The following is a 14,099-nucleotide window of genomic DNA, read 5'->3' on the forward strand; positions in this document are numbered from 1 at the left end:
AAAAAAATATATTGTGTGTCAGATAACTCACAACAGCGTTGTGGTGGTATAGTATAGTATATATACTCTTTTGATCCCGTGAGGGAAATTTAGTCTCTGCATTTATCCCAATCCGTGAATTAGTGAAACACACACAGCACACAGTGTACAAACAGTGAGGTGAAGCACACACTAATCCCGACGCAGTGAGCTGCCTGCATCAACAGCAGCGCTGGGGTTGGGTGCCTTCCTCAAGGGCACTTCAGCCGTGCCTACTAGTCGGGGTTCGAAACGGCAACCCTCCGGTTACAGGTCCGAAGTGCTAACCAGTAGGCCACGGCTGCCCTGTACACTTTATGCCTTATTAGATTCGAGCAACTTAATCGTCATCATCATCATACAGCTGGTTAATCATCACTTCATCATCATACAGATACCATTGGTCACCTCTTACCTCGTCCAGTTTGGTCTGTGCACAGGGGAAGGAGAAAGTAAAGCCGACGGGCAGCTTTTTGTCCTTGATGTTTTGCTTCTCCATGAAGTCGCCCAGGCACTCGGCCACGTGGTCAAACAACTGTAGCATAAGGTGAAGACAACATAAATTAGAAGTTATTCGCTTGAATGGATGCGCTTTCCCAAGTCTTTGTTTGTGGTGCTAGACCTCAATTACATTAAGCAATGAAGTAGTCTTCATATTGTAGTAGTCTTGATATTCCTAGCAAGTACTAGTCAGAAAAAGGTGTGAGTTCAGTTCCCAGCTAAGCAAGGCACTTAACTCTGGAGAGACTGGCCCTTGTAATAATTGACATATGTAAGTTGCTTTGGAGAAAAGCATCAGTCCAATGAATAAATATAAGTATGAAGGCAAGAACTCTTTACCCTGGTTCCACTCCCATGCATGATATCCTCTGGGGTGTCATAGTTCTGAGTCTCGATTTGCACAGTCTGTTTCTTCTCATGAGAAACCTTCACTCGCAAGATACGGAAGTTGGAGCCTCCAAGATCCAAAGCAATGAAGTCCCCCTTTTCTGTGATAACACAAGGGAAGTTGTTTTACAATTTTGTTCCACAATTGTATCACAATTATGCAAGTTATACCATGTTACTCTCCATCACCCACAAAATAAACATAGGCCTACATACATAAACATACACACAAGCATATATGTGGACAACACAATAGCTCATGTAAACTGAACTGATATGCCTACATTGGTGAACTGTAGGCATATCAATGTATGCAAAAACCATTGTGTTGGTAGGAAGTCAGAAGTACTCATTCATTCTCACTGTTCTGTGGTCAAAATGTGTTGAGGCAACATATCTCATTGGTAAAATACACTCAGAATAGATGCCAGTACAACTCAACTCTTGCCAACAAGAGGCAAGCTGTCTGCCAAATCTGTGCAATTTGTGTCTGTGAAAGTTCCCACTGTTTCAGCTATATTGCTTGCAATGTGAGTGAGGACATCAACTGACCATAAACGTGTCAGTGGATCACTTGATTCCTTTAGAGGACTTCCTTGTAAAGTTGTGATATATATATATATATATGGTGCAATAAAGTGACATTAAAAACTGCCAACAGTTGGGTGATGACAGATATTCACGAAAGGAGTGCAGTGTGGCTCTGTCACAGATTGTCTACAACAGTGTTTCTCAAAGTGTGGTCCGGGGACCACTGGTGGTCCTCAAGCTATCCCAAGTGGTCCGCGAGCAGACGTGGTAAAATATAATATAGAGGAGTTGTTTGCAATATTGAACCAACTTGTATGTAAATCCAAACAGTTCTGCAACACTGTCTATGTAAGATATGCCAGTTTAAATCATATGAATCCTCTGACACAATAAGCAAAGTGCAAAGACAATAAGCAAGGTGGTTCAGTGAGTAAGTTTAGGCCTATTGTGTAGGCTAATATACTGTTGAAGTAGGTCTAATCTTTTTTTTAGCTAGGTGGTCCGTGCGTTTCTTTTTTATTGGTTAAGAGGTCCTTCGTCTGAAAAAGTTTGAGAAACACTGGTCTACAATGAGAGTTGTCTGACCCTGCTTCATGTTCGATACTTGGCACATATGTTGTTGTTATAATTCAAAATGTCAGTGCACAGAGGCACTTGGTTATTGGTGAAGAAAACGTGATACAGAGATTCATTAAAAAAATCCACAAATGAACTCCATATAGGCTTTCCCTTGCCGTGTCAAGGTTATTTTACAGAATGATTACCGAATATCTAACTATTAGATAACTATAACCATATCAGACTGGACATTTTTACAGCACATAAAATGTCTCTGTCTTCGCAGAGAAACAAAAACATTGAATTGCCGCCATCCTGCATCACTCTGATAAACTTATATGAAGTACTGATTATCAGGGCCTGTGTGTTCCCCCCTGGCTACCACTCTGACCCGGCTTTAACCCTTAAAGATGTGGGGAATGTTGGGAAATGAATGTTCTAAAGAATATCTGGGTTCATTGAATTCCACATAGAATTTTAGAACCTTGAATTGTTGCGGGACGGAATCTTATGTTAGAATGTTCAAAAACCCACACCTTTAAGCAGAGAGGGTTAAAGTGGAGCTAGCTAGTAATCAAGGATCTTTGCTTTAAGGGTTAATAATCAGTGATTATTTTCCTAGCCTATTCAGATAGATAGATAGATACTTTATTGATCCCCAGGGGAAATTCTGTTAGGTCAGAGAAAGAAAGGGGATGAACGCCAGTAACAGCCACTAAGTAATGGCACTTTCACACAGTGGTATGGAGTCCAGACAGAGAGTGTGAAAGAACTTGTCATCTGGATGCCTTCACATGACTTCTCGCACAGTCAACGCCCCCATTTACTGTAACTCACACCTCCTCCGAGGAGTCAAGACTTTTGTCACAAAATGATGTATTGTTGAACAGTACCAATCTCCCTCCCTCTCTCTCACTCTCTCTCTTTCTCTCTCTAACTTTCTCTCTATGTCTCGCTCCCTCTCTCTCTCTCATCTCAATCTCTCTCTCCTCTTTTTTTTCTGTATTCTGGACAGGTTCATCAGTCTCTCTCTCTCTTTCTCTCTAACTTTCTCTCTACGTTCTCTCTCTCATCTCAATCTCTCTCTCTCCTTTTTTTCCTGTATTCTAGGCAGGTTCATCAGTCCCATTCTTGTGGTTATAATGTGCGCCCCATCCTTTCTTCCCAGCTCTATGAAATCTGCTTTTGGCTCCAATCATGTGGGCAAATTGGATGGGCTGCAGCCTAAGATTGCTATGGTCCCTTGTGTCCCTGTCCAAAGAGCCAGTTCCCCAGCGGCCCGTCAGGGCAGCGAGTCTGGAGCTGCCAAACTGTCCTCTCTGTCCTGTCTGTCCGCCTGGCTCTGCACTGAGTCTATAATTCATCTATTTTATAGTCTGATCAGAGCTCAAGAACTGGAAGTGGTGTGCAATCTCTCCATTGCCACCTCCGCAAGGTCAATGTGCATCAGTGCGTCACACTACACAGCCTTACATGACCTAACATTTGTAATCTTCCAGGTAAAATGAGTGTGCATTTTTACTCACTTTTTACGAAAGTAACATGACCATGTAATATAAGACAGATGTACTGTTTTTATTACATTGTGTGATAGTATGCTTTGTGATACTAAATATAAAATATATGCATGGGCTCAAAAGCATTTATTGGAGTGTTTTTACGCAAACATGTCTTTCAGAAATCCAGTGCAATATAGCACTTTTATATTCATCATCAAACTACCAATACTTACTTAAGTCAGTGTTTGTTCAATGTATAACTTGCTGAACCACGTGTCTTGTGTTAAAGCACTCTGAGTAGAGAATGATAGAGAATGGCTCGATGGTGTTTTAAGCTCCCAACTTCGTCTTCCAGGCAGCACTGCGACCGTCGACTTAAAGGCACCTAACCCTACCCCTTAACCCTAACTTTAACCCATGCCTAACCCAAGCGCATTCCAGGCAGCGCTGCCTTGAAGACAACGTTGGGGGCTTAAAACACCAAGAAACTAGAGAATGCTTATGCAGCCTTCCCCAGCACAAACAAACAAAAGAGACATAAGAGATTATATTTGAGATGGTGAAAGGGAGTTGACAAAACCATCCACTTGCTCATAAACCTGTCTCTCTCTCCAGTGTTCCCTGAGGGAATAATACTGAGGTGTAAAGGCATTTAGGAGGAATGAAAACATCCCCAAAGACAAAAATCCCTCACAGCTTTTCGAGAGAAGCCTAACGTGCCTCCCCCAAATCCTCTGCTAACAGAGATGTGAAATGTGCCAAGTCACTCTCTGTGCTTATGTGTGCAGATGCTGCTCTTAGTGTGTGTGTGTGTGTGTGTATGTGTGTGTGTGTGTGTGTGTGTGTATGTATGTGTGTGTGTGTGTGTGTGTGTGTGTATGTGACTGTGTGCGTGTGTGTGCCTCTCTGCTCGGCAAAAACCGGCTGTCACCTGATATCACAGCATTATTCTGTTGCACAAACAGCACATTCAGAGAGGGCAGGGATTGCTGCAGAGCCTTTTACAGCTGCAATCTAAAGTGTGTGTGTGTGTGTGTCTGTGTGTGTGGGAGGTGGGTGGGTGGTGGGGGTTGCGAGGGAAGCTGAGTTTGAATTATTGAAAGAAAGGACATCAAAATGGTCACTGACTCAGAACAAAAATAAACGCGCAACTACGCCTGTTGGACAACTTGGGAATGAGTTGCAGTTAATTAGGAAGCCATGAATGTTATAAATATCTCTTTGGTCCTCTATGTATTTCACAGTCCACAGTACTCACAACAAACACTACATAATTGGCCACACTGGGCAAAAGTATTAACTCAAACTATACAACCAGTAGATTGTTATCCTAACCCAAGCTGAAGGCCACAGTCTTTATTTAGCAACTAGCTTGCTGACCACAGGCGATACAACAATAGGGTGCAGGAGAACAATGTGAGGGCAGGGCACTATCAGGGGCAGCAAATGGCAAAGCTGTCAGGTTAATAGCGCTGGAGGTTAAATGCCACAGCATGTGTTTGCACCCAAGCAAGGCTCTCAGTCTCTCCGCCGGGTAGTCCCTTGAAACAACAACGGCTCTCCACAACGCTGGACATCACTGACCAACCAAATCTGAGACTGTGTTCCTTGCAAACAGAGAAGCCCTCTGTGCTTGAGCTAGCAGCCCCTGCACATTGTTTGGATGCAGTTGTGGGTGAACACAAGAAACAATGACACAATCAGGAGGTGGTTTTTTGAATGGAAAACGAAAATTTTATACGCGATGTGTCAGATGGTTTTTGGCATGGGGGTGGGGGTGGAGTCAGATTGGTACTCAGACAGGGGATCAAGCAATTAATTTGGGAGAAGTACTCATCCAGATTACTGTGAAACAAAGAGATTCTGCCCAGGCACCAAACCTAAAACAGTAATCCACTGATGCTGCCCTTATCACAAACCAAAAAAGGTTTGAATCCCACAGGACTGACTGAAGCATGCATGCTGCTTTATGAAATTACAGTGTTCACCTCGCAGGGGCATGGCCAGACTCACATGTAATGACCAGAGGGTGGGATTATGGGTAATCTGTGATGTAACCGCATGCTCAGCACGCTCGCCACGCGATGCCAGAGGGGCACGGACGAAAGGTTGCTCACAGACGGGGTTCACCGTGGTCACTCGATAGCCTCTGCTTCCCCGACCCATGCTCTGTTCCAATACGTTTGGAAACATATGATTGAGGACATGCTTATTGAACTGGACTATAAATAGTCTCTTGGCTTTCATGTGACACGTCCATGGGACATTCAGCCTTACACTTCACAGTGCTATAGAGTACTGTATTATTGAATAGCACAATCTAGTTTTTCATTTTACACCATGTGATGGTATATGGTATACATTCTTCCTCCACATACAGATGCTAATCATGTCTTGTGAAGCGGTCTGTAAGAGAGATCTGCAAGCATGGTCATGCCCACATCACTACACAGATAGGCAGCCACACAGAAGATCAGACGAGTCGAGTCTATTTGTATCTTTATGCGGCAGTATCTGAACACATTCCTGTTTTTAGACAAAAGGGAAAGTGGGATAATAGATACGTTTGGTAACACTTTACTTGTAAGGTATCTACGTAAGAGTGACACTGTCATAACCCTATGAAACTGAAAATTACAGAAACTTTTGACATGGTTTCAAATGTATTCATATATTTCAGGAGTGATCTTTAACAGTTGATTTTCTGCTTCATCTAAACCACGTGTGTTCTAAAACTTCCATCTGGTTTATGCTCGATATGTGCTGAGCTGCTAGTCGATCAACCCGTTTATCCTAACAGTGTGCGGCAAGCATCCTCACCTGATCCGTCTGGAATGGACCTCACGAAGGTGGGCAGCATTTTGACGGTGGCGGTGGGGTTGGTATCCCTGGCCAGGCCTTTCTCCATCTCGCGCCCGAAGCGCACCATGATCTCGTGCAGCGTCTCGTCCGAGAAGCGCATAGAGTACAGGTATTTATCGATCTGAAAGGTCAAGGGTCAGAGCAGAGACACGCATCTTATTAGGAGACCGGGAGGGAAACATACACCTTGGCTTGGGACAGATTATTAGCGTCAGGTACAGGACTAATGGTGTTAGGTGAAGTAAGAAATGTTTGTGTTTGTTGCATGTTCAGAAGTTACTGATGAACACATAATCCCAATCAGATCAGACAAAGTTAGATATTCACTTTACACAGAGTTCAGCTATTCAGCATAACACAACATTTCTGTTATGTGGTTTTAATCACAGTTTTAATCGCAGCTGATGATACTTTTGATCTTGGAGAGTCGAGTGTCATGCCTTTCCCCCTACACCATCTGCTGTCCACCATAGACGCCCGTTAATTGCATCCAAAGGGTTGAAATGAGGACAGTCAGCGACAGCTCGACCCATTCATTCAGTCAGAAAGATGAAAGAATTCAGAGTGAGCAGCTTCCTATATCCTTTGCAGGGGATCGCACACTACCCCGAAACGTCCAGAGCAAAAACACTCAGTTGCCTGGAGCTGTAACTCTCTCTCTCTCTCCCCCTGTGTGTGTGTGTGTGTGTGTGTGTGTGTAATCACAGCCTGTTACGGCATGACCATGTGAGAGGGGGGAAAAAACAACAAGTGAAACTGTCATTGTCCAACATTTGGTTGGCTGGTGACATTTGGTTCGGCAGTGACATAGTAGCTGGCTAAAAAGACATGTAGCAGAGAACAGAGGAGCCCACAAGATGACACACAGTGATGAAATGATTCACTGTTACCAACTCACATGAGAGAGCAACTTAGCAACTAGCCCAACAATGTAAAGAGCTACAATGACTGTATGACATAGATACGACTTTGGAATGGCCAGATATCCGGTTAAACTGGCTCATTTCCTGTTTTGTGTGGATGGCTTGCTAAAGCTGTGGCCAGTGCAGTTTGTGCAACACTTTCATTACCTCTTCACCTCTAACAGAGAGAAATGACCTCTGGGTGCAGTCTCCGTTTAGTTTCTTGTTTGAACTTATTTAATCTAAACTGGCTCTTGATAGGTTAGCAGACTATGGATACTGTGCAAGACATTTCCTTTTTATACAAGGGATCACACCCATCTGGGAATGTCATTAACATACCAATGGGAGTTTTACACAGTCCACTTCAAATTCAAATTCACTGTGTACTTAGGAGGGTGTGCCATATAAGCCATTGTATAGGAGGCTTATACTCCCACCTTTCTCACGAGTGGAAAACTAAACGGATGAATTGTCAGGTTGAGTGCTTATCCCTGTTTTGCATTGTCATGGTGAATACTCTCTCCAGCATTTTATATAGGTATTTACACAAAGAAAATAATACCTCATTTTTGTTGAAGTAAAATGAAATTAATTACTTTTGTGATGGATAATATTATTGGGACATTTAGGTAAACATCCACAGCTTGACGTACAATCTATGAATGAGTTATACTATTTCACTATATCCTAAGACGACAGATCAGCTAAGCAGAACTAAAACAATCAAACATCAAAGATTAATCCTTGAAAAAAAACTAAATTAAGGACAGCTCAGATGGTAAGTTCATCATCAATCATGTGAGAACCCAGTTTAACTCTGACGGAGCTCAGGATGTTCTTGTCTCCTGTGTTCTTTGAGCTGCGTGTGTAAGAGCTAGAGCTAAAGCAGCTCTAAACGGGATTGGTGGTCTACCGGCACGTCTCCTCTATGCTCCACTCGTGTTGTGTCCACCACAGTCATCATGGTGACATCATGGCCTGCCCGCCACAGTCATGGTGACGTCACGGTCTGCCCACCACAGGGGTCCAGACTCCCTGCTGAGCTCCATGGCACGTCAGTCATGTCAGCCACAGCAGCGGCAGGAGGCTCCAAACACAAGGGCAGAGTGAAAGAGGAAAACCTCTGCGCCCGTAATTACACACAGCACATATTTGAGCATAACTATGTAATGGTTTGTGTACATTACTCTGAGTAAGAACTAGTTTTATTCCTTTTTTTTTTTTTTGTTGCACAGATGACTACCAACAGATGACTACCAACTTTCGAAAGGTTTTAGAAGTGTTTCTTCTTGGTTTAATGTGTAATCCTGTCTTATTTCCTGTAAGTTTGTATTCTTTTCCTCCAGCCAATCATTAGAGGCTGAGCAGATGCGGAACATGAGGAAGTCGTGCTCTGCCAAGTGGCTGTTTCTCCCTGCCATAAAATAAATGAACACGCACACACACACACACACACACACACACACACACACACACACACACGCACGCACACACACACACAGACACACACACACACACACACTACATGTTTGCATTCCTTCTTTTCACAATGATGACATGCTTTCACTAGCTCCAGGAAAGGTCTACAACCAGGAAGAGGTGGGGCAAAGTCATTTAGCCAGTGAAACTTGACTCCCCAACCCCCTAAAACAGACCCAAATCCCCACTACCCCCTCCAGCATTACCCCCTGCTGGGCTCCTTTGCAGTAAGGGGTCAAGAGAATTGGTGAATAAAACTGAGAGAGACAGAGAGAGAGAGAGAGAGAGAGAGTAGCCACCCGGACACCCTCTCATCCTGCTTTTCAAGGACACTGCAGCGGCTTCCAGTGCTGATGCCCTGACCTCACGCAACCTTCCTCTCCTCTGCCCATACGAAACCCACCAAACTCTGAACCCCCAGGAAACCGTCCCCCTCCAGCGGCTGAACCTGTCCCCAAAGAGGAGACGACACCCGATCCTGCCCTAAGCCTAAACAACAGCACGTGTTACCTGTAGTCACATGGGCGCCTCAGAGCTTTGAAGCCACAAAGCTGTCCTATTTTTGGGAAGGGAGCGTAGGGTTAGCTACCTCTCCTTCTCCCCCTCTCTCCCTCTCTCTCCTTCAGGCTCCTGGGTTTAGTGAGGGGCGTTTGAGAGAGAGAGAGCGCCCCTTCTGCGAGAAGGACTTACCTTTTTGACCTGGTCATCCTTCAGCTCGGTGAAGTAGTAGGCCAGGAGCTGTGCGGCTATCATCCTGTTCACCGGTGTGGTGAAAAAAGAACCGGTGAGCTGACAAACCAAAGAGAACGAAACAAAAAATAGAGGAAGAAGAAAAATGGAGAAAGGAATGAACTTCTAAGTCCTCTTCAGTGAAGTGAAGGTGTAGACCAACTTTGGGCTAGATCACAAACTCAGGACAGAAGATGCCAGCATGTACGCAAGTTTCCCCCTCTAGCACCACTGGAGGTCTGGCTCTGCCTCTCTCTCTCTCTCTCACTCACACTCTCTCTCCCTGAGCCCCAGGAAGTCAGACTGCCTGTAATACACTGACATGATGCAGAGGGGAGGGACAGGGGACTGGCTTAAGTCCTGCCCACCTCCTGCTTCCTGATTGGCTCAGCAGACAGTACTGGCCCTGGGGGTTGAGCTCAGCTGACGCTGAAGCTCCCCCCTCCCTCCCCCTCTTTCTTTCTCTTTCCCTCCCTCCCTCATGCGCATACACACACACACACACACACACACACACACATGCTTTCTCTGTCCTACATCAGTGTGTGTGTGTGTGTGTGAGTGTGTTGAGGTGGGGTGGTTGAAGAGGAGATGAACAGAGCACGTGGTTTAACGCTGTCGACGAGAGAGAGAGTTTCACGCCGCTGATGCGGGGAGAAGCACGTACGGCATGCTGCTATGCAACCCCCCCCTCCCCCAACTCCCCCTCCGCCCCCATCACACACACACACTCAGAGAGGTGGAGCTAAGCTGAGGGGGGCTTAATGTGATGAATACATTACTCTGGAAAACTGAGGAGGCTGGTTAAGGAGGAAATTCTGCTGAGTAACAGCCGACGTACCTCGTCTGCTCTGCGGAAGAGGAAGGAGAGGACACGAGGAGGACACAGAGAAAGACAGAGAGAGAGAGAGGATGAAAGAGAGATGGAAAGAGAGAGAGAGAGACAGAAAGACAAAGAGAGGATGAAAAAGAGGAAGACAGAGAGAGAGATAGACAGGGAGAGAGAGGATGAGAGAGAGAAGGACAGAGAGAGAAAGAGAGCGACAGACAAAAATGCAGAGAAAGGGGCAGACAGGAAATACATCATTTGACTGGCTAACAGCGGGTTCCTCGTAGTAGAATTTCAAGGAAATGTGTGGCTGCAAGGGCACTGCTAGTGCATGTCAGTGGTATTGCACCACACAGGAGAACTGGGCTTACATGCGCCATCACTTAAACATCATCCACCTCACAGGAGCCCGGGGCAATAGGAAGTGGCTCAGAGGAAACTCTCCCTCCGAACCGAAAGCACAAACACACGATAACAGGACACATCGAATGGTGGTCGTTTACACTTGTGTGTGACAGAGATGTCTCATTAATTTCTCATGACAGTGTGGAAGACAGCTGGCAGTGTGACAGGCTCCACTGTATTCACACAAACACACACACACACAGTACACACACAAACACTGACAAACACACCCAGCAAAGCAGGGCATCATTACTTCTGATAAGAAAACTGAGTTAACTTCCTCAGAGCTGTGAGGCAAACATCATTAAAGTAACACACACAACAAAATCTGTCACAGTATTGTTTCTGTGGAGCTCAAAGCTCAGTTTCAGAACTGAACACACAGGGAAGGGTGAGTAACTCATCTCTCACTGACGTGTGACAGTAAACGTGCCCTTCCTGTGTCCCTGAAGTGTCACAGTGTGGCTACCATTATGAAAACATGCATTTGGTCTCATATTCAAGGAGACACTGGCCTAGTTAAGTAGCTTGACAACACCAGAACGGTTCACAAGGGTCTGTGGACCCTTCTTTCACTTCCGATTTCCAAGGGGCGTAACCAGCAGTGAAAATAAATTTAAACTGGCACATTCAACTATACTTTCGGAGGAATAGAAAATATACCTTTTGTGTAAAGTTTAACAAAGGTTGTTTACACAATTCCAAAGAAAATACAAATCCATATAATTTACTGTTGTTACCAATACATTGGTTGTATTGTCCAGCGCTGCTAACTGTACTCCTTTGTCTATCATAAAAAGCTCGCCCTATGCTAGATAAGCAGTTGAGACTGGTTCCTGGGTTTTTGGTGATTGAGAAATTGACTTCAGTGGGAGGTCTCCAGACGCAAATTTAAATCTGCTAACTGGTTTGTCTGGGTTCACCCAAGCTGTGATTTAAGTGCATGGTGACAGACTCTTTGGCTACTGTGTCTAAACTGATAGGTCTATCAGGGCAGGTCCAGCAATGACTAGTCTTACACTTTTTACAGCCAGCAATAACATTTTTAAAACAAAGAATTAATGTCACAGAGAGAGGAACAAGGAAATGTATATGATAGTAGCTAATAATTGAGCCATAAGATGTTCTTAATCTAAAATAGGTTACATGATTACCAACTGATGAATGAAACACTTCCCTGACACACAATGACAAAATACTTTGAAAATATGTAAGTCTAAGTAGGTTTAACAGCCTGAGTGATACAACAGACACTGATTAGAACAAAAACAATACAATATATATAGGAACAAATATCAATATAATTTCACTCAACAAAACATTTCTATTAGGCCAATAAATATATCTGTCACCTATATATATTAATAAAAAAAAGCCTAGTTATAGTCAGTTGCAGTTCTATGCATTGTCATCCTATTGTTCGTATAGCTCTAATTAAATCAGCTGTTCGCACTGTGTGAGGATTATGTGCCGGTCAGCTCCGTAAATCGGAGGAGGCCGAGGTGTGTGTCCATGCACACCCTTAACGAGCACTCAGACGCACTAAAACCGCCACACAAAACATGTAAGGCACCATGCAGCGCATCCGCACACACATGCAAAACATCTCCCTGCACCAACTCCCTCAAGAGCTCAACTTTACGTACGTGTGACAGTGACTGAGACTCGCCGTCGCTGTCCATGGCTGAAGGCGGGTAGTCCACACAAGCAGATTAGTTAATCCGAAAGTCAGTCGAACCAATTTGCTTTTCCAGATTGGATTCCTTAGGGATTTAAGTGCGGGTGCTTACACAATCGAATTGCGACCACAGCACTGTACAGTCCTTGGACCTCTGAGCTGTCTGTGCTGTCTATTCCCCTTGTGATATTTCTGAATGAAAGCTCTTATTGTTGGTCAACAACAAAAAAGATGCAGAATGCACAGAGAAAACTTCTTTCGCTGATGAAATAACAGAACATAATCAGAATATCTGAACGACACAGTACTTTTCAACCGACAAGGAGCAGGCCTGAGTTCTTGGATGCACTGAGGAAGTTTACCCAGATTGCAGTGCATTAGTTTCAGGAGAGCATGAATATACTTATGGAACAGGGTTAATCTATTAGTCATTGGGTAATGCTTTGCTAAAGGACAAAAACAGAGGGCAGGTCATTATCTCATTCAATATCAAGAGGAAGATTCAGCACAGGTGAACAGGTGTACAGGTGAACCAGTTCTCTCTGTCTCTCTGCCAATGTGTGTGTCTTTATGTGCATGCATGCAGACGTGCATGCATGCCATCGCACAGTACCAAATGTGTGTGCTTGTGTGTGTGTGTGTGCATGTGCATGTGCGGCAGCATGCATCTATCTCTTCTGTTTACGTGCAGCCACACAGGAGCGCCAGTCTCATGTGCCCTCCCCCCATCCCCCCAGCTGAGCTGCTAACCTGCACGCAGCACATCCACCTACATGACAGAGAGAGAGAGAGAGAGAAAGAGACATAGAGAGATATAGAAAAAGAGAAAGAGAAAAGGAGAGAGAAAGAGAGGGAGACAGAGAAAAGGAGATAGAGAAAGAGAAAAGGTGAGAGAGAAAGAGAGAGAAATAGAGAAAATGATTTATCCTTTATCCACAATCAGTTCTTTCTATCAGAACCTCCATATTAACTACCCAAAACATGGCATCTGCACTAAGGTCTGGGGTGAGAGTGATGCTGTAGAGCAGGATGTGTGTGTGTGTGTGTGTGTGTGTGTGTGTGTGTGTGTGTGTGTGGAGATGGCTGGTATGGAGCAGTGGCTGGGTTGCTCCTAGGACAGCGGGGATTAGGGTGAGTCATTTCTTCCCCTCCTCCTCCTGACCAGCAGGCAGGGAGGCGGCCAGTGAGTGCGTGGAGCTCTTGAGTGACACACACGCACGCACGCACGCACGCACGCACGCACGCACGCACGCACGCACGCACGCACGCACGCACGCACGCACGCACGCACGCACGCACGCACGCACGCACGCACGCACGCACGCACGCACGCACGCACGCACGCACGCACGCACGCACGCACGCACGCACGCACGCACGCACGCACGCACGCACGCACGCACGCACGCACGCACGCACGCACGCACGCACGCACGCACGCACGCACGCACGCACGCACGCACGCACGCACGCACGCACGCACGCACGCACGCACGCACGCACGCACGCACGCACGCACGCACGCACGCACGCACGCACGCACGCACGCACGCACGCACGCACGCACGCACGCACGCACGCACGCACGCACGCACGCACGCACGCACGCACGCACGCACGCACGCACGCACGCACGCACGCACGCACGCACGCACGCACGCCACACACACACACACACACACACACACACACACACACACACACACACACACACACAC

At 45.6% G+C, this 14,099-nt stretch overlaps 1 protein-coding gene across 2 annotated transcripts in view; it reads right to left on the reverse strand.

Moving 5' to 3' along the window:
• Window positions 1-12,470, reverse strand: part of hk1 (hexokinase 1) — a 22,350-nt gene extending 9,880 nt beyond the window's left edge. Inside the window, exons 1-4 of one of the 2 annotated variants that reach the window (XM_048270394.1) lie at window positions 12,350-12,470; window positions 6,315-6,477; window positions 859-1,007; window positions 434-553 (exon numbers count right to left, since the gene is read on the reverse strand). In XM_048270394.1, the coding sequence (XP_048126351.1) occupies window positions 434-553; window positions 859-1,007; window positions 6,315-6,477; window positions 12,350-12,385 (468 nt within the window). In that variant the 5' untranslated portion in view covers window positions 12,386-12,470. Of the gene's footprint in view, window positions 1-433; window positions 554-858; window positions 1,008-6,314; window positions 6,478-9,430; window positions 9,807-12,349 lie in introns of those variants that run through there. The other variant, XM_048270393.1, reaches the window with a different exon arrangement.
• Window positions 12,471-14,099: the final 1,629 nt, after the last annotated feature.

The sequence above is a fragment of the Alosa alosa genome, chromosome 18, assembly GCF_017589495.1.
Source record: "Alosa alosa isolate M-15738 ecotype Scorff River chromosome 18, AALO_Geno_1.1, whole genome shotgun sequence".
NCBI lineage: Eukaryota > Metazoa > Chordata > Actinopteri > Clupeiformes > Clupeidae > Alosa > Alosa alosa.